Raw genomic sequence first — 24,594 nt, 5'->3', positions numbered from 1 at the left:
GGAAAGTAAACATGCACAAACAGGTGTACAACAGAGGGCTCTGGATGAGAGTGGTGCATGCTCATCTGGGGCGACGCCAGAGTGCCCTGCCTGCTGCCTCGACCCCTAGAGGAACCAACCCGGCACCGACCAGCAGTGTGACCTCTGCGGCCACAGATGGTACACGTGAAAGCCCCTCCTCCAGCCTCCCTGAGCGCTGCACCTCCCAACTCCATAGGCACCGGAGCGGTGGTGCTGGGAGAGGGAATCGACAGAGCCCTCTCTGGACATCCGCGGGTGACCAGCAGGTTATCCAACCGAATGGACAGGTCCACCAGCTGGTCGAAGGTGAGGATGGTATCCTTGCAGGCCAACTCCCGACGGACATCCTCGCGCAGGCTGCAACGGTAGTGTTCAATAAGGGCCCTGTCATTCCATCCCGCTCCTGCGGCCAGGGTCCAAAATTCCAGGGCAAACTCCTGGGCGCTCCTCGTCCCCTGCCTTAGGTGGAAAAGACGTTCACCCGCCGCTCTACCCTCGGGCGGGTGGTCGAAGACCGCCCGGAAGCGGCGGGTGAACTCCGTGAAGTCATCCAACGCCGCATCTCCTTCTCCCCACATGGCGTTAGCCCACTCCAGAGCTCTCCCTAAGAGGCACGAGACGAGGGCGGACACCCTCTCCCTTCCCGAGGGAGCCGGGTAAACGGTGCCCAGGTATAGGTCCAGCTGTTGCAGGAAACCCTGGCACCGTGCCGCCGTCCCATCATACATTCCACTGGGACCAGGTACAGGAGGGACGAGTAGTGGGAGAACCCCTGTTGTGCTGGTGGAGGCGCTGGAGGGACTCCCTGTCTCTCCCAGCGGTCCATGGTCTGGACGACGCGGTCCATCGCGACGCCGAGATGTTGTAGCATCGCCGCTTATTCTCTGACGCACTCCTCGACTCCTATAACCGGGGTATCTGCTCCTGCTGACTCCATGGTGCAGGTGTGGAATTCTGTAAGGGGTGCGTAACTGGTGGCAGTGAAGTCAGACGCAGGAGAGCAGAACTAGGTAATAGCCGGAGCAGTTTCATTTCAAAACCAACGGCATAAAGAAATAACCAACATGGGTACAAAACCCGACGCGCACCACACAAAGACGTGGGGGGAACAGAGGTTAAATACACAACACTTAATGAAGAAAATGAGAACCAGGTGGAAAATGAAAAGTGGATCGACGATGGCTAGAAGACCGGTGACCCCGACTGCCAAACGCTGCCTGAACAAGGAGAGGAACCGACTTCGGTGGAAGTCGTGACATGAAGAGAGAACAGCTGTGCAGCCTGAGGCAAAGAATAGAGCGCAAGCTTTTTTTGCGACTTTCTCAAATCATCAATAGTCTATAGCTGCATCATGCAGCCCATAAATGTTATGATTTTTTGACATTCTAAGGTTTGTATCATTCACAACTAACATTACCAAATAACTCTAAATCTAGCGTATAGGACCTGTTTCAAATGATCACATTTACGCTCAACATAGTCACTTCATATGCGCACTCGCTACGGAATGGGCAAAATATCCTTTCTACTTTATTCAGCTAAGTTCAATTATTTTCTTCTTACTATAAAATGATATAATATATACTAATGGCACATGACTTATAAGCATATCTTGTCAGATAAATGAACAAGCCTACAGCCCAGATCCGGTCCTGACCTTCCTGGAGCCCTATTGAAAGTTCTACTAAGAGGCCCTCCTACCTGACCCGTGAGCCATGTAAACCATTTACCATTGCCACACAGTCACACCTGACACCTCAGTGCTCCCACTACAATCCTCCCTCCTTTAAAACAGTTTGCTCCATCTGTCGGTCTAAGAATAAGTAGACCTATGCAGATCAGTATTTATTGAATAGAATAGTTTCTATAGAATCTTAAGATAAGTGAATATTAACATTAATATAAATAAGAAATTGTAGAAAATATAAAATGTAGAAAATAAAATATAACCCTGAGCTTTGGCCCTGCTGCCTGGTAATTTGTCCAGTCCTCACAATATTATACAATTAGCTTTGTCTATACAATGTAAACATAAGCCTATAGGCTATGGCTGCAGCTATATGTCTCAAAATAGTAAAATAAAATCTATACAGCTGTGTGATAAGTTTTGTCTATACAATGTAAACATAAGCCTATAGGCTATGGCTGCAGCTTTATGTCTCAAAATAGTCAAATAAAACCTATCCAGCTGTGTGATTAACTTTGGTTCTCTCTACAGCCTGGGCATTTTCAGCATCAGCATGGGCACCAGTCTATCTGGACTGTCTGGAAGAAATTGAGAAAGTATGTCACATAGTTAGTTAAGCAGTCATTTACACAAATGCACTTCTGTCATAAAATCTTAAATGTTACTAAGTGTGTAAACATTTGAATGTTTGAATTAAAATCTTAACATCAAAATATTCTTCTTCTGCACTTTTTTGAGGAAAAATCATCAATGATGTCATCATAGGACGTGTTTCCCCACGTCATGATTAATGCTCATGATGGCCAGACCACTCAAACGTTCCTGTGACATGGAAGACCTCAGGTAGCTTTTGATGAGCTTTCATTTTGAAAGCTCCTCTCTGCCGATGCTACTGTTACTGGTAGGGTGACTGCCTTTCTTAGGGCTATCCAAAGGTTAGTTCCTCCAGGTTTTTCTCACAAAGAAAGGAAAGCAGCTCAAAGGCAGTCATCTTATCTGATGGCAGATCAGGTAAATTCTGAATCTCGTGTGTCAGGTCCATTCCACTGATGTCACAGTCATTTCTGAAGGTCAGAGTGTTTTCAAACTTCCATGAACGTGAGCCTTTACATATTCACTGGACATCTGAGAGGCAGTGTTGAAGTTCAGCAGCACTCCATATTTGGTTTTCACCTGGTTGAGTATTTCAAATATCTCATCCATGGATGTCACAGCAGAGTCAACCACAATGTTGAAGTAGTTGACTTCACGGTTTTTCAGTGCATCAGTCACTGGTTCATCAGGAGCCTCATAGCTGAAATGCCTCTTGCTGTTTCTCAGTCTCTTCTCTTTCAGAACAGCCTCCACATTCATTTCTTCACAAATGCTTTTGGCTGTTGTCTGGGCCTCAGAGAATCCAGTTTCCCGGTATATAGTGAGGAAGGCCTTTGCATTTGAGATTAAATTCACTGCAATATCCAACTGTACTGAGGCGGATTGGAGGAGCTTGTTCACCTTGTTTGTCATTGTCAGTATCTCAGACCATACGATACAGCAAATCAAGAAGCGGTAGGATCCAACTTCCTCTGCAAGTGCTTGTGCCTCCATTTTGACCACAGGATTGTTGATCGTCTGTCTGGCTTCTAGTAATGCCTCCCGAACTCTCAGAAGCCTGATACCTGATTGCATGAACACTTTGGAGCTTACTCTCCCATCTTGTGTCACTCCATGACTTCACGGTTATGTTCACGTGTTTCTCAAAACACTCCATCTTTGTGTGCCAGCTGAAAATAAGGTGAAGAGCTTTTGCACATTCCCAAAAAACCCAACTGCATCTTTTGAAGATTTGGCAGCATCTGCAATGACAAGGTTTAGAGTATGTGCTCCACATGGGACGAACACGGCTCTGGGATTTTTTTGAGCGGTCTGGCTTGTACTCCTTGGTGCTTGCCCTTCATGTTGGCCCCATTATCATAAGCTTGCCCTCTGCAATCTTCAAATGCAATCTTCAGCTCGTTCATCTTATTTAAAAAAATATATATGTCACCTTTATTTAACCAGGTAGGCCATTTCAGTTCTCATTTACAACTGCGACCTGGCCAAGATAAAGCAAGGCAGTGCGACAAAAACAACAACACAGAGTTACACATGGAATAAACAAACGTACAGTCAGTAACACAATAGAAAAATCTAAGATGACAGTGGACAGATTCAAGCCTGTTTTAACCTCAACATTCACAAAGCCGAGGAAGTGCTCCTTGATCTCTGGCTTTCTCTTTAAAGCCACACTTTTCAGAATAATGGACATTTGTTCCTGGTGACTGTCAGGTGTACAGTCCAAGATAATGTAGAAGTACTTTGAGTCTCTTACTTCAGTCACTGTTGCTTCCAGAATCTTGTCACTCACAATCTGTATCAGCTCATTCTGTGCGCGTTTCCCAACGTAATGAGCATGTGTCTCTCCATCGTTACTTTTGCTGGGATTAATTTCCATAACGGGGTAAAATTTTGCCAGTAATTCAACCTGTTTTAGGAAGTTTCCATTATTTGGTTGGAAGAGTTTGTCTGATGAATCCCTGAATGCTAGGTTTCTTTCAGCCAGAGACTGGGTGATACTTATTAAACGTGTAAGGACATCCCGCCATCTCTTTCTTTCAGCCTCCAAAATTGTCATTTGTATCTGGTCAAGACTTAGGCGCAGATCAAGTTCTCTCCACTTAATCATATTGTTTGTGTGTTCAGGACTACCCTCATGGTGTTTCAGAATGGTGTTGATATTTGACCAGTCATTCACACCTTCCTTTATTATTTTGTAGTCTTTTGTAGAAAAGAGCTTGCAGCGAAAACAATATGCAACGTTGTTTTAAATTGAGTATGAAAGCCAGCTCCTGGAAAATCTTTTCCCCATTTGACAGCTGTCTCTGTAATAAGCCTGAATGGAAACCTCTTCTAGACTTGTCTTTAGGGTAAGAAAAATCCAGTCCTGGTTTGAATGGACCTCTGCGTACTAACTCAGTCCTCATAAAGTCTGTTAAGACTTGGGGCCAATCTGCTGGGTCATTTGGTAGAGCAGCAACTGTTCTATTAGGGTCTGAGCTGCTTGTATCTGATGCTGGCTGTACACCTCTGGTTGTGCTAGTATTGGCTGAGGCTGCCTGTACTTCACCTGGGTCTGTGTTAGTATTTTCTGTAGCCAGCTGTACTGGGTCTGTGTTAGTACTTGCTGAAGCTGCCAGTACTGCGTCTGTTAGTACTTGCTGAAGCCGGCTGTACTGGGTCTGTGTTAGTACTGGCTGAGGCTGGATGTGGCTCAACTGAGTCTGTGCTTGTACTGGCTGACGATCCAGCATCTCCTCTACTGACAAACTGTAAATTATAGATAACATTACTATTATTAATTTTATCAGCTGCATTAGGCCCATTCAAACTGGCTCCCCCAGATTTCCTTTTATATATTTTCAAATATAAAATACTATTTATACTATGGCTTGGCTGAATACTTGAGAGATGTGCATCCGTATACCAGGCTAATCAACATTTTAAATGCAATATATAAATCAATAGTCAATGTCAATCCATTGCTTTCCATCTTGCATTAGTCCAGAGTTGTAACTAAACCGTGACTGAGAGACTAGATAATCATTGTCTTGTTTTAAAATGATGTGCGCCTGTGAGGAGTGCCATCACGCCCACATATTGTCTGGACTGGTTCCCACAGAGTTTGCTGCTGGAAAGTGCGAGTTGCATTTCGTGCATGCGCACGTGAACACATTGTAGCAGGATCAAGGGTGTGGGGTTTCCACGTCACCAAGTTCAATAACAAAACAGGCACCAGTAGCACAAATAGAATGCAAGGGGAAGTTTATTAGGGATTTTCATACACTGTGGAAGAGGGGGAAATGCACCAATCACCCCACAGTCCACAAGCCGTTCTCGTTGTCCGTTCCGTTTCCCAGGGGTAATCCTCAAACTCGGGTCCTCACCCAGTCTGGTACACAAGGGGGGAGGTAGCTCTGGCTCTCGTAGCTCTGGCTCTCGCAGCTCTGGCTCCTCATACCTTGCTTGGTTCGCTCCTTCTCTGCCCTGTTGTGCAGGCTGCTTCCTCCTTTATCCCCAAGCAATCCCTGGTTTAATGAATCCCAGTCTTGCCTCGTTGGGGCAGGAAGTCCATATAAAGCTTGGGGGTATAGTCAGCTACCTCCAAGATATCTCTCCTCAAGTACCACCCCCCTCACCTCTCCCTGCCGTCTGCCACAACATGGTCACGTGCGACGTGGTTATCTTTTCCGAGCTGCAGTTTATAAACACCGTTGGCGTTTATAAAACATAATAAATAGTTGTATTTCACTCTCACTTTTGACAGGCACAAAGTCACAGAACACAGCCCTGGAAGTGGCTAGCAAGCAAGCAAGACACAGACAGGCCAGGAGATGCACTGCCAAGTTAGGTTAGCAAGAAAGATAGCCTAGAGAGAGATGTACTGCAAGCTAGCACATCAGCTTAACGTTACTGTTATTTTCTGACATCAAACTTGGAGAGGAGAGAACACAAGTTTACCTAATTGCTGTTCCCGCAATTTACTCACATGGTGTTTTTTTTTCTCTTTTCGTGACCAGAAGGATAGTTCCGCTTCATCTTCTCATCCAATTGTAAACATTGACACCCGCTTTGACACGAGGGGGAGGCGGGGCCCTTGCGTAGTGAGCGTATAGGCCCGCCCAGCTCTGCTACAGCCTATTGCATGGAGCATAGCCAGAAAACATACAGTAGGCCAACTCATATTCTGTTAATTGGAAATACATATTCTTCGTATCATGTTTCTTTAGACCTGATTCAAATAAATAACAGATTTATTGTTATGGTGTGTATTAAATTGGTTTATTAGACTTTTAAATGTAGATGTTCCAAAGGCGCCCATCAGCGGCTTGTATGTGTGGAAGCCTGAAGATGCTAAACATGTTTATGTTAATTAACGGTCAATTACCATGAGACCGGTAGTCTTTTGCATGACAATAACTGTCTGACAAAATGTCATGAGCGCCACAGCCCTACATCAAAAAGATGAGCAGCTTTATTAGACTATTCACTATTTAGCTGCTAGAATGAATTGAGATGTAACGCTTCATAGGCCCACATCTCTACATCGTAGTGCCAGATCATGTTCAATGAAGACCATTGCTTAAAAAAAACGATGTTTAGTTGTCACATACACCGGATAGGTGCAGTAAAATGTGGTGTTTTACAGGGTCAGCCTAGTAGTACGGTGCCCCTGGAGCAAGTTAGAGTTAAGTGCCTTGCTCAAGGACACATCAACAGATCAGATCACAACACATCCCCTTGTCAGATCAATTATTCGAACCAGCAACCTTTCGGTTACTGGCCCAACGCTCTAACCACTAGGCTTTCTGATCCATTGAGCAGCCATCACCCCTTTTTCATCATCGCTCTCTGTGTGTGTGTTCTCCAGGTTCAACATGCCCCATGATGACAACCCCAAATGCAGGGAGGCAGGCATAAAGCACCAGTATCACGTCATGGCGCCCACCCTCAACTACGACACCAGTCCCTGGTCCTGGTCCAAGTGCAGCCGCAAGTACATCACTGAGTTTCTGGAGTAGGTACCTCGTCCCTTTTTTTGTAATGTAAGAACACTGTTCCGGACACTGTAATTGTCCTATTGTACACATTTTCACAAACATACAGATTGTTATGCAAATAAATATATCATGTTTTTAGAGATACATGAATCACTGTAATAAAACATTCTAATATTTTCCTTTTTATAGAAAATGCAAGACAAATAAATAACACAAGCAAAAAGTGTTTGTATTCTTGGAACATAATCTGGTAAGCAAACTCTGCTACCTTCTCCAAAAGGGAGAATGTAGAGCAGGCCAGTGTAAACTGTCTCCACTGTGTTATTCCCTGGGGTGAGACAGTATTTCCTGTTTGAAGCAGGGGTCTTCCTAGGGTGACCTGAGCGATTGATCCTCCCCTGCTCCTCCTCTGTCTCTGCACTCAGGCAGAACCAGCTCTCGAGATGCTGGACAAACAGTCATTTAGTCAGTGGCGTGCTTTCTCCGCAAAAACGGTAACGCGGGGCAGCGGCTCATTCAGCGGGCTCCAAAGCCAAGCGGTGGCCACCAACCTCTTCTGAAGGGCTTCCTTTTAAGATGGGAAATGTCAGTTATAATTAGATTTTCTCTGGACATGACCCTTTGATCTCTCCTCCTGCTTTGTTGATTGTGAGCAGCCACAAAAGGCCTCCTTGTTGATGAGTTGCATCTCCCGGGCGAACGCCTCCTATCGAGGCTGTAAGGTTACACGCCTGTCCCGCTGCTATGCGGCATAGTTTCCTACCAGCGGATGAATCCATCCAGCTTTGAGTGGTTGGGTTGGAAAATTAGAAACACAAGAAAAAGAATACTCCTATTCATTTTTTACTGCAGAATATTTCTGCCTATATGTCAGCTGTGTTAGAAAAGCTGAGTGTTCAGTTACTCGATGAGTGAGCGGAAGGTAAATGTCAATGGCTGTGAGCGAAACGTTCCACGCTGCATGAAGAGGATGGCTGATTTGTTTAACAGTGGCAATATTTATAAACAGTTCTGTGTGGCTGTGGACAGGAGCGTAGGGTTCAGTGTGAAGGAGTCTCAGAGGTCGGAAAGGCAGCCCGCTGAGAGCGAGGCCCACTGCTTTCGAAGTCTGCATGACTTCAACAATAAGGAGTATTCATCCAAACGGCACCTCCACTTTCCAATTAGCTTACCTGGTCAAGTACATCACTGTTTTGACTACCAATTGTTCTTTGAGAGCACTCTAATGCACAACACTCTCCTGTCAACTTAAATATAGAGGGACACACTAACTCTCAACCCCTCTTCTGGAGCCAACCCCTTTCGTTCTCATTTCTGTGTCTGTGTAATATGGTGAACTCCCATTGGCTGCACACCTGAGAGCTGAGTGAAAAGTGTCTTTGGTGTTCTTGGTGTTATTATGTGTAGGCCGTGATATAGACACCATTCATTCTGCTCCTGGCAGTCTGCCAGCCGGTTTAAGCCACTAAACCTATATAAAGATAATTTGCAAATCTCTCTGTGTTGCCAGCCACTAATTGTTGTGTACACTTGTGTTGATACTACATAATCATTAGTACCGGCAAAGCCTATAATTTTACATTCCGATGCCAGGCGCCCACGTTGGGAATTATCCTAACCACACAAACATCAGATGTCTTACTATCCTAAACAGTTACATTTAAAAACTTTTTTCTTACGTTTTGGTAAAAAAAGATATCTTTATGTCCTCAATTAATTCAAGATGCAATATCTGTGAAAATAAACTTTTTATAACTACTTATTTTTTAGTTATTTGCTATGTTAGGATGGTAATGGTTGCAGTATATCTCCCTATGAAAAGGGGAATCACTACAGTGCTGTTTGCATTTAGTTTATTACAACTGTGCAACAGGGATGTGCTGTATCATTCAATACCCTGCGTCGGTCATAAAATCTGATATATGAGCAACCTCATAGCAGCTACCATCTCATGGGAAACACAGTCTGCCTTTATGGAACTCATTACGGAGTAGCTTCTTATGACAAACACTGAGAGATAACTGTAAGTTATTTTTTAAATAAACTCACTTTAAAGAAGCCTCCCAATGGTTGCCAGGTGTAGAACCTCTGTTGGTGCCAGAGGGGAGTTGCATCACCTGTCTCGGGCTCCTCTGTTTTGCCCAAAAAACTGCATGCCTAATAAAATAATTGCTGCTTTTTTCCCCATATCCATCCTGTTTTTAATCATAGGCCCATAGGGTTTCTCATTAGACGATGACAACCTGGTGAAAGATGCTTCAATATGGGGCATCATCTCTTCTCCTTCTTCTGGACTCTGACAGACAAACAGACCACTACCTTATAGGTTCAATATGGGGCATCTCTCCCTCTCTCTTCTTCTCATTGCCCTGACAAACTGACTGACCTCATCGTAGCTTTCATCATTTGTCTCTTCCCAATGTTAGACAAACTCATTCCACCAAGCACTTGTACACTTTTTGGGATACAAAACAAAGGGTTCCCTTTCAGTCGGTCACTCGGTGTAACATACTATGGGGAGTTAACGACCAATCATATTCACCTGAAAACTGAAATCATGCCCAACGGGCCAATAGATTCCGAGTGCGACCTCGGAAGCCCCACCTTCCTGGCAATAATACCGGGGCTCTTCAGCTCGCCTGAAGGAAGAACATGTCACACAATTTAGCTTTTCAAGTGCATGAAGACTACGAAATGTGGGTATGACTTAGGTGTCAGTAGGGAGAGAGTACTCGTCCCCCTAGGTGTTGTGAGTTTTGGGACTTGGTATCGGTTTTTGTGTTTTCTAAAAGCTACCACTTTCTGCTCTGCTTGTGTAGCTAATGCTTCTTTGAGTAAGATGGCCAGTGGTAAGAGTAAGTTCAAAAAGGAACATCCGACCCTGCCCTAGGGCACGTGGTTTCACAATGAAAGTTAAAGATACTCACCAGTGCTGTCCTGTTTTCCTGGGGTGGAAACACGCTCAGGAGACTTTGGCTCGGACCAGTAGTAGTGTTGATCAGAGTTGATAGGGGTGTCATTCCAGCTGAGTGAGGCTCTTTACGTTTATTCTGGCATTGTTCAGGGTCAGGATTCCAGGGTTGATATACTATCCCAGGTTGACTCTGGAGGGTTTTCAGAGTGTGAATCGGATGGCATCATTCCGGGAAAGCCTAAATCCCCGACTTTGGATTTGGCGTGTGAAGTGAACCATTGGTGGTAAATGCGCTTTTGATGGAGCTGTGTTGTAGGGCGGCAGATCACCAGGGGTGTATTGGCCGTCTTCTCCCCTTCAGTGGAGTTCCTCCAACTTTGGGGGAAGGTATTTACCTCCTGTCCCTGCAACGGTGGGACAGGAGGTAAAATATTTAAAGAGTTCGCCAAAGAGCTAAAGGCGACCTGTGGTTCCCCTCATTCAGTCAGGTTATGGCGAGTTCATGAGTGTAGAGAGTATGGAGGAAGCGGGTCTCGTTTGCACACTGCTGATGGATGGAAAGCTGGCGAGTTAACTCAAGAGGCTAACAAGGGGGCTAATCCGAGCACGGTGCTTCTGAATTAACAGTGCCGGTTCTTGGTTCACGTCCATAGATCTGAAGGATGCATGTATTCATGTGGCTACAAATCCTCCCCACATAAAGTTTCTGAGGTTTCATTTCGAGGGTGTGTTCTATGAGTTTCTGGTCCTGCCTTTCGGGCTCTCCCTATCGCTCCACACCTTTTCTATGGAATTAGAGGTGGCTTTTGCACTGTTGCCGTGCCAGGGGATCAGAGTATTGGCCTATCTGGATGATTGGCTGGTCGTAGCAAGAGAGTCGAGAGAACAGGTGGAGCTCCACACTGCCACGCTGGTTTCCCATATTCAGACTCTGGGGTTCATAGGGAATCACAATAAAAGGTGTTTGATTCGACAGGGTGATCACAACAGACGCATCCTTACTGAGAAAACACTAATTGTCATCTGTTCTTCTCAATGAGGGATCCAGGCGCTCTGTTGGGAATGGATGATTTGGCGTCTCAGTGGCCTCGGACCGTGGTCTATGCGTTTCCTCCGGTGGACCTGATTCAGGCCATCGTTGAGAGAGTCCGTCAGGAGGGTCTGTTCTTGATTCTGGTGGCTCCCCGTTGGCCCTGACAACCCTGGTTCATGGAGATCATCCGCCTGTTGGGCGAGGACCCGTGGAGGGTTCTGTGTAGTCGGGATATATTGTCCTGGTCGCACAGGAGAGTTTGGCACCCATGAACGTGATTACGACTATACAGTTGGTGCATGCACCCTCTATGAGAGAGTTGTATACATATAAGTGGCATGAGTTTGAGGGTTTGTGTCAGGTTAAAGGAGTTTCTCTTGTTCAGAGCTCTTTGGTGGACATTTTGATCTTTGAAGAGCTTTTTGATCAGGGCTTTTCTTTTTCTGCATTGACAGTTTATGTGTCAGCCATCTCTGCGTCTCATGTAGGAATTGATGGCTCTACTCCGGGGTCAGACCAATGTCAAAGCCTATGGCACTGAAACAGGACCTGTCTTTGATCCTGGATGCTCTGTGAGACTCTGTTTGAACCATTGGAGTCTGTGGACCTGAAGGTCCTTTCCTACGAGACTGCCCTGGTCATGGCCTTGGTATCGGCTAAGTGCGTTGGGGAGCTCTATGCGCTATCAGCACATCCTTTCTGTTTGGAGTTCGCTCCTGGCGACTCCAAAGTGATGTTACGTCCTAATGCAGTTTTGCTCCCAAGGTTATGCCTATGTCAAATCAAATCAAATTGTATTTGTCACGTGCTTCCGAATACAACCTTACAGTGAAATGCTTACTTACAAGCCCATAACCAGCAATGCAGTTTTAAGAAAATACCTCAAGAAAAGTAAGAGATAAGAATAACAGTAAATAACAATAGCAGGGCTATATACAGGGGGTACCAGTACAGAGTCAATGTGCAGGGGCACCTGTGTTGAGGTAACTGAGGTAATATGTACATGTAGGTAGAGTTATTAAAGTGACTATGCATAGATAATCACAGAGAGTAGCATCATCGTTCCAGAGGGGGGGCAATGCAAATAGTCTGGGTAGCCATTTGATTAGCTGTTCAGGAGGTTTATGGCTTGGGGATAGAAGCTATTTAGGAGACTCTTGGATCTGGACTTGGCGCTCCGGTACCGCTTGCCGTGCGGTAGCAGAGAGAGCAGTCTATGACTAGGGTGGCTGAATTCTTTGACAATTTTTAGGGCCTTCCTCTGACACTGCCTGGTATAGAGGTCCTGGATGGCAGGAAGCTTGGCCCCGGTGATGTACTGGGCCGTACGCACTACCCTCTGTAGTGCCTTGCGGTTGGAGGCCGAACAGTTGCCATACCAGGCAGTGATGCAACCCGTCAGGATGCTCTCGATGGTGCAGCTGTAAGACCTTTTGAGGATCTGATGACCCATGCCAAATCTTTTCAGTCTCCTGAGGGGGGATAGGTTTTATCGTGCCTTCTTCACGACTGTCTTGGTGTGCTTGGACCATGTTAGTCTGTTGGTGAAGTGGACACCAAGGAACTTGATGCTCTCAACCTGCTCCACTACAGCCCCGTCGATGAGAATGGGGGCGTGCTCAATCCTCCTTTTCCTGTAGTCCACAATCATCTACTTTGTCTTGATCACGTTGAGGGAGAGGTTGTTGTCCTTGCACCACACGGTCAGGTCTCTGACCTCATCCCTATAGGCTGTCTCATCGTTGTCGGTGATCAGGCCTACCACTGTTGTGTCATCAGAAAACTTAATGATGGTGTTGGAGTCGTACCTGGCCTTGCAGTCATAAGTGAACAGGGAGTACAGGAGGGGACTGAGCACGCACCTTGGGGGGGCCCCGTGTTGAGGATCAGCGTGGTAGATGTGTTGTTACCTACCCTTACCAACTGGGGGCAGCCCATCAGGAAGTCCAGGATCTAGTTGTAGAGGGAGGTGTTTAGTCCCATGGTCCTTAGCTTAGTGATGAGCTTTGAGGGCACTATGGTGTTGGACGCTGAGCTATAGTCAATGAATAGCATTCTCACATAGGTGTTCCTTTTGTCCATGTGTGAAAGGGCAGTGTGGAGTGCCATAGAGATTGCATCTTCTGTGTATCTGTTGGGGCGGTATGCAAATTGGAGTGGGTCTAGGGTTTCTGGGATAATGGTGTTGATGTGAGCCATGGCCAGCCTTTCAAAGCATTTCATGGCTACAGATGTGAGTGCTACGGGTCGGTTGTCATTTAGGCAGGTTACCTTAGAATTCTTGGGCTCCGGGACTATGGTGGTCTGCTTGAAACATGTTGGTATTACAGATTCAGACAGGGAGAGGTTAGAAAAAATGTCAGCGAAGACACTTGCCAGTTGGTCAGTGCACGCTCGGAGTACACGTCCTGGTAATTTGTCTGGCCCTGCTGCCTTGTGAATGTTGACCTGTTTAAAGGTCTTACTCACACTGGCTGCAGAGAGCGTTATCACAAAGTCGTCCGGAACAGCTGATGCTCTCATGCATGTTTCAGTGTTACTTGCCTCAAAGCGAGCATAGAAGTTATTTAGCTCATCTGGTGGGCTCGTATCACTGGGCAGCTCTCGGCTGTGCTTCCCTTTGTAGTCTGTAATAGTTTGTAGGTCCTGCCACATCCGACGAGCGTCGGAGCCGGTGTAGTATGATTTGATCTTAGTCCTGTATTGACGCTTTGCCTGTTTGATGGTTCGTTGGAGGGCATAGCGGGATTTCTTATAAGCGTCCGGGTTAGAGTCGTGCTCCTTGAAAGCGGCAGCTCTACCCTTTAGCTCAGTGCAATTGTTGCCTGTAATCCATGGCTTCTGGTTGGGGTATGTACGTACAGTTACTGTGGGGACGACGTCATCGATGCACTTATTGATGAAGCCAGTGACTGATGTGGTGTACTCCTCAATACCATCGGAAGAATCCCGGAACATTTCCAGTCTGTGCTAGCAAAACAGTCCTGTAGCTTAGCATCTGTGTCATCTGACCACTACCTTATTGAGCGAGTCACTGGTACGTTCTGCTTTAGTTTTTGCTTGTAAGCAGGAATCAGGTGGATAGAGTTATGGTCAGATTTGCCAAATGGAGGGCGAGGAAGAGCTTTGTATGCGTCTCTGTGTGTGGAGTAAAGGTGGTCTAGAGTTTTTTTTCCTCTGGTTGCACATTTAGCATGAGGTAAAACGGATGTAAGTTTCCCTGCATTAATGTCCCTGGTCACTAGGAGCGCCACCTCTGGATGAGCATTTTCTTGTTTGTTTATGGCCTTATGCAGCTCGTTGAGTGCCGTCTTCGTGCCAGTATCGATTTGTGATGGTAAATAGACAGCTACGAAAAATATTGATGAAAACTCTCTTGTTAAATAGTGTGGTCTACAGCTTATCTTGAGATACTCTACCTCAGGCAAGCAAAACCTGTAATTTTCAAATAGACACAAACCGCCACCTGTTCTTTTACCGGCGGCAGCTGTTCTATTTTGCTGATGGACCGAAAACCCCACCAGTTGTATGTTATCCACGTCATCGTTCAGCCATGACTCGGTGAAACATAAGATATTACAGTTTATAATGTCCCGTTGGTAGTATAGTCTTGACGTGCAATCATTGGATAACAAAATGGATGAGCTCCGCTTTTATTTAAAAAAAATGTCACCTTTACTTAACCTACCAGGTTAAATAAAGGTGAAAAAAAAAAATCGTAGCTCATCCGTTTTGTTAACTAATGATTGCACGTTGGCTAATAGGACTGATGGTAGAGGGGGATTGCTCACTCGCCGTCGGATCCTTACAAGGCACCCCGACCTAAATCCCAGATTTCTCTGTTTCTTCTTCATGCGAATAACAGAGATTTGGGCCTTGTCGGGTGTCTGAAGTAAATCCTTTGCATCCGACTCGTTAAAGAAAAAATCTTTGTCCAGTACGAGGTGAGTAATCGCTGTCCTGATATCCAGAAGCTCTTTTCGGTCATAAGAGACAGTGGCAAAAACATTATATACCAAATAAGTTACAAATAACGGGACAAAACACACACAATAGTACAATTGGTTAGGAGCCCGTAAAACGGCAGCCATCTCAATCCTGCACCATCTTCAAAATCCTCTGTTTGCTTTGTGCACAGAGAAATGTCTGTTGAATAAACATGTGGTTGGGATAGCTTTGTGTCTGCATGTAAATGCAGCTTTATTCCTTCTGTATGATGCCTGGCTCCAGTTTCATAGTGACAGCATTAACTAATATTAGGTCTCACTGAGGGGAAGTGGTGTCAGTCTCACTGTTACGAAGCATCACACATCAGACCAGACCACCCACATGGGAGAAAAATGTTTACATTTGAATATCATCAATCCTGGATGGTGACACGGAGATGTTTATTTTGTGATTATGAATAACAAAGATGACATTATCCTGACTACTCTGTTGTACCGTATGAATCTTGACTGATGAAGCACTTTGCGTGATGCAGCTTTTATATGTGCTTATTTACTGGTTGTGGGGTGTGTGTGTGTGTGTGTGTGTGTGTGTGTGTGTGTGTGTGTGTGTGTGTGTGTGTGTGTGTGTGTGTGTGTGTGTGTGTGTGTGTGTGTGTGTGTGTGTGTGTGTGTGTGTGTGTGCATACGTGCAAATTTATGTGTGTATGTATTACCTTTCAGCACAGGGTACGGAGAGTGCCTGTTGGACGAGCCAGTGAGCAGGACGTACGAGCTACCCAACCACCTCCCTGGTCAGATCTACAATGCCAACCGACAGTGTGAGCTCATGTTTGGCACCGGATCCATGGTCTGCCCTTACATGGTGAGCCAGGTTTCATTCCTCACAACCAGGTGTCTCTCAAGGTATGTCCCAAATGGCACCCTATTCCCTATATAGTGCACTACATAAGGAATAGGGTGCCATTTGGGACGTAAACTCAGTCTCTATTATCTCCAAAAAAGTGTCCTCAACCAAACCCCCTATGGATAATGATGTCATATGCTTCTGAGGTTCTAATGTGTCTTGTCTATGATAAGGCACTTGTGTTGAGATGATGAAGTCATACGTTTATACAGTATAGACAACACTGTACTGTACCCCCCTTCCCCAGTCATTGTTTTTAATGAGCTGTCTGTATGACACACAGCTTTGGTGGTTTTATGAGACAATTAGCTTTGTTCAGGGTTTAATAGGCTGCTGTGAGGGAAGCTGCTTTCCCTTCGAACAGAGCATACATTCTCATGTTGAACATGCTTAAGACTTTATGCCCTCTCTGGTCTGGTTGGAGACTTCTGGAATACTGTGTGGCTAATCTATAGTGATAGTAACAGCTGCCCAAGTAGCTGTAAAAGTTACTGTCTGGTGTTCTAGAGGCTGAACTGTACATAAAGCCTGTTACACATCTCACAGTACTTACTGCTGAGCAGCACAATAGAGCCTCCTGTCTGCCTGTCAATATTAGGGATTTGTAGTTTGGGGTGAAACAGTTAAATGATTCTCCTGCAGTGGGCAGTGGGGGTTTTGTAACAGTTGTATTGTAACAGTGTTTAATGCTCCCTTCCTCTCTCTGTCTCTCCGCATGTCTCTTTCTTCCCTCTCTCGCTGTCTCTTTCCACACAGAAACAGTGCAAGAGGCTTTGGTGTACAAGTGCTGAGGGGGGCCATAAAGGGTGTCGGACACAACACATGCCCTTGGCTGATGGGACAGACTGTGGACATGGAATGGTAGGACAGAATGCTGTATTTCTTCCATTGAAGTGTAAATTGATGGTACAATGACAAACACAGTGTATTATCTACTGTAGTAGATGCTCTTACAATAAAACCACTGTTGATGTTTTGCCTTTCCATTATCAATGAGCAAATTTCAAACAAAATGTTCAAGTCTGTATGAAATGGATCATGATATTCTCCTTGTCTGGAACTGACAGTGGTTCTCATGTTGAGTAGGGACTCTTTGTCCTCTTTCTTCACTACAGATGTAGGATCTTAATATGTGCCAGCTTGCTACAGCAAGAAAACAATCCTTCAGCAACAGGAAATGTGAATTATTATGTGCATTATAATTCATGAACATTTTTGTAGGGGTTGTAGGGCTGGGCGATATGGCCGAAAAATCTTATCTCAATTTTTTCAAACTAAGCTTTGTTGCGCAATTAAAGGTCAATACACTGCATTTGCAACAGTAGGGAATAATCAAATGAATTCAAGGCTTGTAAAATTATACCTACAGTAGGCTAAATATTGGCCATCAAGTATTATTATTAAAATGCAATTTTTCTTACAAATTTAACCAGAACCATGCACAATTCACATCCAGGAATGATGACCAACTTCTGGTAACAGGCCATATAGAAAATTAACACAGGTCTCATAAACAATCTCTCAAACACAAGATCACCTGCTCGTGAGTAGCCAGCTAATCTTTATATTTAAAGTGTAGCAAACTTGGATGTATTTTCTACAAGGTAGAACAGTTGAATTGTTATGAATACAGCCTTCTGTCCGTCTCCAACTGTTTTTGAACAACATAGACTGTTCACTTTGTTTAAGTTTTGAAATCAAGTGGCCTACCTGGATATGAATATGCTTATTTCTCAGAATGAGAACGAGTTGCCAATTCCTTATTTAAAGGCATAGTTGTATGCGCATTGTACATTTATAAAACACAGACTAGACAGCTAGCACATAACAGTCTGGCTAAAATGCAGCAATGATTATTGATACAGTCTGAATTCCTCTGTGAATTATTGGATGTCTATGCAGTCAGTATAAATTACTTTTCTTGGCCACAGTTAGTCCTATTGTAGCTGCCCATGGAAATGTGGTCAGGTTTTATCCCCAGTGAGTAACCTGAAGCATGAGCATTAGCGTTAGCCGTGCTCTGAGGCCCCAACCCTCATCAAACCTCATGTTCTCACCTCCTTGGGATGCTACGCTGATTAGCACTGTTGCGGCGGGGTAGGTGTTGGGTGCATAGTGACAGGCACTGAGGATGTGGCTGAAGGAAAGAGGGGTGAGATGGGGCTGGGGGAGAGAGAGGGGTTAGACAGGGCCGGCGGAATGAGCGGTGAAATGGGGCTGGGGAGAAGAGAGGGGTTAGATGGGGTTAGTGGAAAGAGGGATAAGATAGGGCTGGGGGATAGAGGGAGAGAGGAAGAGAGAGGGAGGGGGAGAAGTAGATGTGAAGGCCGGGCCTTTGAAAGGAGATGCTGTCCGTCGTTCACAGTTGAGTCACCTTATTGTGAACCTGTGACCCTAAAACCTCTTTAAAAGGCGGGTGAGTGGGTCAGTGGTCAGGCCGTAACAGAGTCCAAGGCTGAGACCACGCAGGGCCACGCTTCCTCTCCCTCCACTCTGCTCTGCTCAGCTCACACAATAGACCTCACATCAATGATTCCAAAAAGGAGGAGATGGGGGAAGAGGAAAAGGAGGGAGAGGTGGGCTACGAGTATTTGTTTGCATGTGGTGGTGGTGATGGGGTGAGGGCCCTCCCCCAGGAGTCTTTCCAGAACAAAAAAAAACACAGTGTGTGCCCATGTAAGCCCAATATGTTCCATAATGTCTCTGTATTTGTTCCCTGTTCCATCCTGTTAAGGCTTGGATTACTAGACATCAATAAAGATAATTTTACTGGGGGTGACTAACATCTTAATCCAACAAAAACAGCTTCAGTATAATGTAACTGTCGTGGGATAGCAACTCTAAATACCTCTGTCTCATTAACTGTGTTGGATTGTGGGAGACCATCTTGAGAGGACACTATAGTTTGGTCATGCCTGATTGTTTGCCATGACGACCAGTATTCAGTATTCAGACCCCTTGACTTTTTCAACATTGTGTTACGTTACAGCCTTATTCTAAAATGTGTTAAATAGTTTTTTTTCCCTCATCAATCTACACACAATACCCCATAATGACAAAGCAAAAACAGGTTATTAGACATTTTTGCAAATATATACAACTTTTTTTTTTAATATGACATTTACATAAGTATTCTGACCCTTTATTCAGTACTTTCTTGAAGCACCTTTGGCAGTGATCACAGCCTCGAGTCTTCTTGGGTATGACGCTACAAGCTTGGCACACCTGTATTTAGAGAGTTTCTCCCATTCCTTTCTGCAGATACTCTCAAGCTCTGTCAGGTTGGATAGGGAGCGTTGCTGAACAGCTATTTTTAGGTCTCTCCAGAGATGTTCGATAGGGTTCAAGTCCAGGCCCAGGCTTGGCCACTCAAGGACATTCAGAGACTTGTCCCGAAGCCACTCCTGCGTTGTCTTGGCTGTGTGCTTAGGGTCGTTTTCCTGTTGGAAGGTGAACTTTCTCCCCAGTCTGAGATCCTGAATGCTCCGGAGCAGGTTTTCATCAAGGATCTCTCTTTACTTTGCTCCGTTCATCTTTGCCTCGATTCTGACTGGTCTCCCAGTCCCTGCCGCTGAAAAACATCCCCACAGCATCATGCTGCCACCACCATGCTTCACCGTATGGATGGTGCCAGGTTTTCTCCAGACGTGACACTTGGCATTCAGGCCAAGGAGTTCAATCTTGGTTTCATCAGACCAGATAATCTTGTTCCTCTTGTCTTGTCTTTTACTGAGGAATGGCTTCCGTCTGGCCACTCTACCATAAAGGCCTAATTTGGTGGAGTGCTGCAAAGATGCTTGTCCTTCTGGAAAGTTCTCCCATCTCCACAGAGGAACTCTAGAGCTATGTCAGAGTGACAATCGGGTTCTTGGTCACCTCTCTGACCAAGGCCCTTCTCCCACGATTGATCGTTCCAAACTTCTTCTATTTAAGAATGATGGAGGCCACTATGGTCTTGGGGACCTTCAATACTGCATAATGTTTTTTGTACCTTTCCCCAGATCTGTGACTCGACACAATCCTGTCTCGGAGCTCTACGGACAATTCCTTCGACCTCATAGCTTGGTTTTTGTTCTGACATGCACTGTCAACTGTGGGACCTTATATAGACAGGTGTGTGCCTTTCCAAATCATGTCCAATCAATTGAATTTACCACAGGTGGACTCCAATCAAGTTGTAGAAACATGATCAAGGATGATCAATGGAAACAGGATGCACCTGAGCTCAATTTCAAGTCTCATAGCAAAGGGTATGAATACTTATGTAAATAAGGCATTTTATTTATTAGTTTATCTTTTCAAAGTTCTTGACATTTTTCGGATTGACTGACCTTCATGTCTTAAATTATTGATGTACTGCCGCTTCTCTTTGCTTATTTGAGCTGTTCTTGCCATAATATGGACTTTACCAAATAGGGCTATCTTCTGTATACCCCCTCTACCTTGTCACAGCACAACTGATTGGCTCAAGTGCGTTAAAAAGGAAAGTAATTCCATAAATTAACTTTTAACAAGGCCACCCCTTTTAATTGAAATGCATTCCAGGTGACTACCTCATGAAGCTGGTTGAGAGAATGCCAAGAGTGTGCAAAGCTGTCATCAAGGCAAAGAGTGGCTTCTTTGAAGAATCTCAAATATAAAACATATAAAATATATTTTGATTTGTTTAACACTTTTTTGGTCACTACATTATTCCATATGTGTTATTTCATAGTTTTGATGTCTTCACTATTATTCTACAATGTAGAAAATAGAGAAAAAACCCTGAATGAGTAGGTGTGTCCTAAGGCCTCTCTCTCTCTGTCTCTCTTTCACTGACTCATCCTTCTCACCTCACCCTCTCCTGGTCTTTCATACCATACATCCTGTACTCTCTTTCTGTACTCTCCCTCTAACTCCTCTCTACCTTTCTGTCGCTCTCGATCTCTCTCTCTCTCCTCCCTCTCTCTTTCTTTCCAAACACTGTCTCTTTTTCTCCCTCTTCCTCTCTCGCTCCCCCTCTCTCTCACTATGCTCTTTATCGCTACCTCCCCTCCCTCTCTCTCTCTCTCTCTCTCTCTCTCTCTCTCTCTCTCTCACTATGCTCTTTATAGCTACCTCCCCTCCCTCCCTCCCTCCCTCTCTCTCTCTCTCTCTCTCTCTCTCTCATTGTGCTCTTTATAGCTACCTCCCCTCCCTCTCTCTCTCACAATGCTCTTTATCGCTACCTCCTCTCCCTCCCCTCTCTCTCTCACTATGGTCTTTATAGCTACCTCCCTTCCCTCTCTCTCTCTCTCTCTCTCTCTCTCTCTCTCTCTCACTATGCTCTTAATAGCTACCTCCCCTCCCTCCCCTCCCTCCCTCTTACTCACAATGCTCTTTATCGCTACCTCCCCTCCCTTCCTCTCTCACTATGCTCTCTGTGTGCGGCAGACCCTCTCTTCTTGCGGGGCTTCGGAGTAATATGGTCATGTGACCCTCGGCGGTGCCTCTGTCATCTGGCCCAGTGGGTCATGTGCTAACGAGGGCATCCCATCACTTGTTGTCTATAAATACTGCCACCGCCCTCCTCCTCTCCTCTTCCTCGCTCCTTCTTTGAAAGGGCCCTGCCTGTGTAGCTCTGGGGCCAACTAACACGGTCAATCAGGGCCTGTCAGCCCAAAGGCAGCCCTGCCTCCAACCTGGCCCTGGCTGAATCTACAGGCCTTCTTTTTGAAGAAAACAGCCTGTCCTCCCTTTCTGCTTCTTATCACCAGGGCAGGCAGCTTCACAACAGCTTGGTGGGTGGCCCAACTTGAATGAAGCAAATGTGCTGTTGTTGTTGCCCACCAATTATTAAGCACCCTGCCCAGTGTTTAGGTCTGAGTGTGTGGTTGAAGGAAAGTTTTTTTGTGTGATTTGTTCTGCGTGGTGCGATGGATGGAACTATCAATTGCGTTCAATTTCAAGACCATCAATTCTCCATTTTAGTTGAAATATAAAGTTTCCCGATTTATTTTCGTAAGGTTGTTTTGAATGACTTGTGTCAGTGAAAAGCTAGAGAGGAAGTCCTGGTTTTATTATTCCAGTCAGAACATTCCTCATAACTACATCCTGCTCTCCTCTTGTTTCAGCCAATTAGAGAGCGATAGTGAAGTCTTGAAAAGCAGAGCCAGGCTGAGGAAGAATAGAATGTGTTGGCTGAGACAGTGAACGTTGGCTGAGGTGGCGAGTGTTGGCTTGGGCCCCTTGCAGCCATACAGACTAGTGTGATACGATGCTGCCTGTGAGCTGAGGCTCTGGAATCTCTGACTCGTATCAATGTCACTCTCTGCTAATCTCTGGGATGTTTCCACTTCCCATCATCACAGACCTGTTGCTTTGGCTGAACAAGTGGATTATTGTGTTGCTAGCTCTCTCTGACATATCATTTCTCTGTGTAATATTGTACAATAGTGATGGTAGCTTTCGGCGACTCAGGATGGATTTCATTTTGATTAGGTAGCAGGAGGTTGCTACGTGACAAATTGGGACGATAAAATACTAAGCCCTTCTTCACAATGGAAGTTTTTTTTAGCATGCTCTATAATACATCATAACATTTCTTCCTAGCTAACTTTCTGATTTTAATCAACATTTTAAGACAATTTAATACCTGAACATCACTATCTGAAATGAACATTACAAAGCAAATATAAGTAATAATCCGGAGAGACAGATATCTACCTAAAGAGGAGGAGGTAGCCTCGTTTGACTCAAGGTTGAAGATACCCAGGTTAGGATCTTAATAATTCCATGAGGAAGCTTTTGAAAATAAACCGATTTAGAATATTAGAATCCTATTGTCTTAACCTTTGTTATCTTCAACCTAGGTTTGAATCTGTCTATGTGAAATGAGAGAGGAATAAAGTATCTGAAGTGCAGGCGAATGGAACAGCTGATGGGGCAAACCACTAATTCAAACTAATGATAACCTTCCACAGAATAGAGAGGATCGTGTGAGGGGTTGAGGGGGTGGCTCTCAGCTTGTGGTTGCATCATCCCTCTAAGCCCCTCTCACCTCTTAGAACACGAGGAAGAACACCGTTTCCCATGATGTTTCACATTTCACTGAAAATAAGTCGATTTTTAAACCATATCCATACCCCAAATATAAAACCACTATAGCAAACACCATCTACCTCAACCTCTGCTCCTAACCTTAAAGATGGGGTGAAACAGTGCCACTGTCCGCTCCACAGCCTTGTAATTATTTTTAGTTGAAGAAGCAGAGCTGGAGAGCGTTGTGCATCGTGATTCTTTTTTTCTTCATTCCATACAGGTATGCTGCTGTTCTATCTCTCATAAAATTAGGTCACAAATTCTACAGCACAAAGTCCGTCAAGTCTGAACTCTAAAAATAATAATGACTCAATAATCCATGCCTTCTGGGAATGTTATAAAGTCTAAAAGGTATGGGCGGAGTAAGAAAAATGTCTCAGAAGTATTACAATGTAAATTTATTTTAATCCGTCTGTCTGCATATTTCAAGACATGGCATATGAGGGTGCAGTGAGATACCCGATGGGTTGGGTGATACTTCTCGTCAATCATCAAAAAAAAAGTATACTTAAAAAATGGAAATCAACCTATCCTCCATCGTTGACTCAATGGAAAGATCAAATGCTTTATATAAAAATTGGAAGTGCGTGGACTACAGAGAGAAACAAAATAGTGCAGTTTGAGGCCATGTGGCGGAAAGTGATGTGGGCGCTGGAGATGGGTGTGTGTGCTCGTGGGTCTAGGCAGGTGTGATGTAGTTGATGTTTGTATGATGTCATTTGATTGTGTATGTTTTGTATTGTTTATAAAATATATATATATATATATATATATTTATTTATTTATTTAAAAAATATATATATATATTTATTTATTTATTTTAAATATATATATATATATATATATATATATATATATATATATATATATATATATATATATACACAATACTGTGCAAAAGTTTTAAGCAGATGTGAAAAAATGCTAAAGTAAGAATGCTTTCAAAAATAGACATGTTAATAGATTATATTTATCAATTAACAAAATGCAAAGTGAGTGGACAGAAGAAAATTCTAAATCAAATCCATATTTGGTGTGACCACCCTTTGCCTTCAAAACAGCATCAATTCTTGTCGGCAAACTTGCACAAAGTCAGGGATTTTGTAGGCATATAGTCAACTATTCACGAAAACACAGGAACTGGGGTGCAGAAAAATGGCATCAGGTGCTCTGGACTAATGAGTTAAATATTTGGCTGTAGTAGAAGGCACTTTGTTCGCCGAAGGGCTGGAGAGCGGTACACGAATGAGTGTCTGCAGGCAACAGTGAAGCATGGTGAAGGTTCCTTGCAAGTTTGGGGCTGCATTTCTGCAAATGGAGTTGGGGATTTGGTCAGAATTAATCGTCTCCTCAATGCTGAGAAGTACAGGCAGATACTTATCCATCATGCAATACCATCAGGGAGGCATCTGATTGGCCCTGAATTTATTCCGCAGCATGACAATGACAC

At 44.5% G+C, this 24,594-nt stretch overlaps 1 protein-coding gene across 2 annotated transcripts in view; it reads left to right on the top strand.

Annotated features, from left to right (window-relative positions):
- Positions 1-24,594, top strand: part of LOC106573613 (A disintegrin and metalloproteinase with thrombospondin motifs 20) — a 154,936-nt gene that overhangs the window by 62,814 nt on the left and 67,528 nt on the right. For both annotated transcript variants that reach the window (XR_001321382.2, XM_014148814.2), the window contains exons 9-11: positions 7,155-7,301; positions 15,902-16,043; positions 16,842-16,946. Coding sequence is in view for 1 of the 2 variants with exons in the window: in XM_014148814.2 (XP_014004289.1) it covers positions 7,155-7,301; positions 15,902-16,043; positions 16,842-16,946 (394 nt within the window). In the remaining variant the exon portion in view is untranslated. The remainder of the gene's footprint in view (positions 1-7,154; positions 7,302-15,901; positions 16,044-16,841; positions 16,947-24,594) is intronic.

This window comes from Salmo salar, chromosome ssa16 (genome assembly GCF_905237065.1).
Source record: "Salmo salar chromosome ssa16, Ssal_v3.1, whole genome shotgun sequence".
NCBI classification, from domain to species: domain Eukaryota; kingdom Metazoa; phylum Chordata; class Actinopteri; order Salmoniformes; family Salmonidae; genus Salmo; species Salmo salar.
The sequence above is the reverse complement of the archived record's forward strand: the minus strand, read 5'-3'. Positions and strand labels throughout refer to the sequence as shown.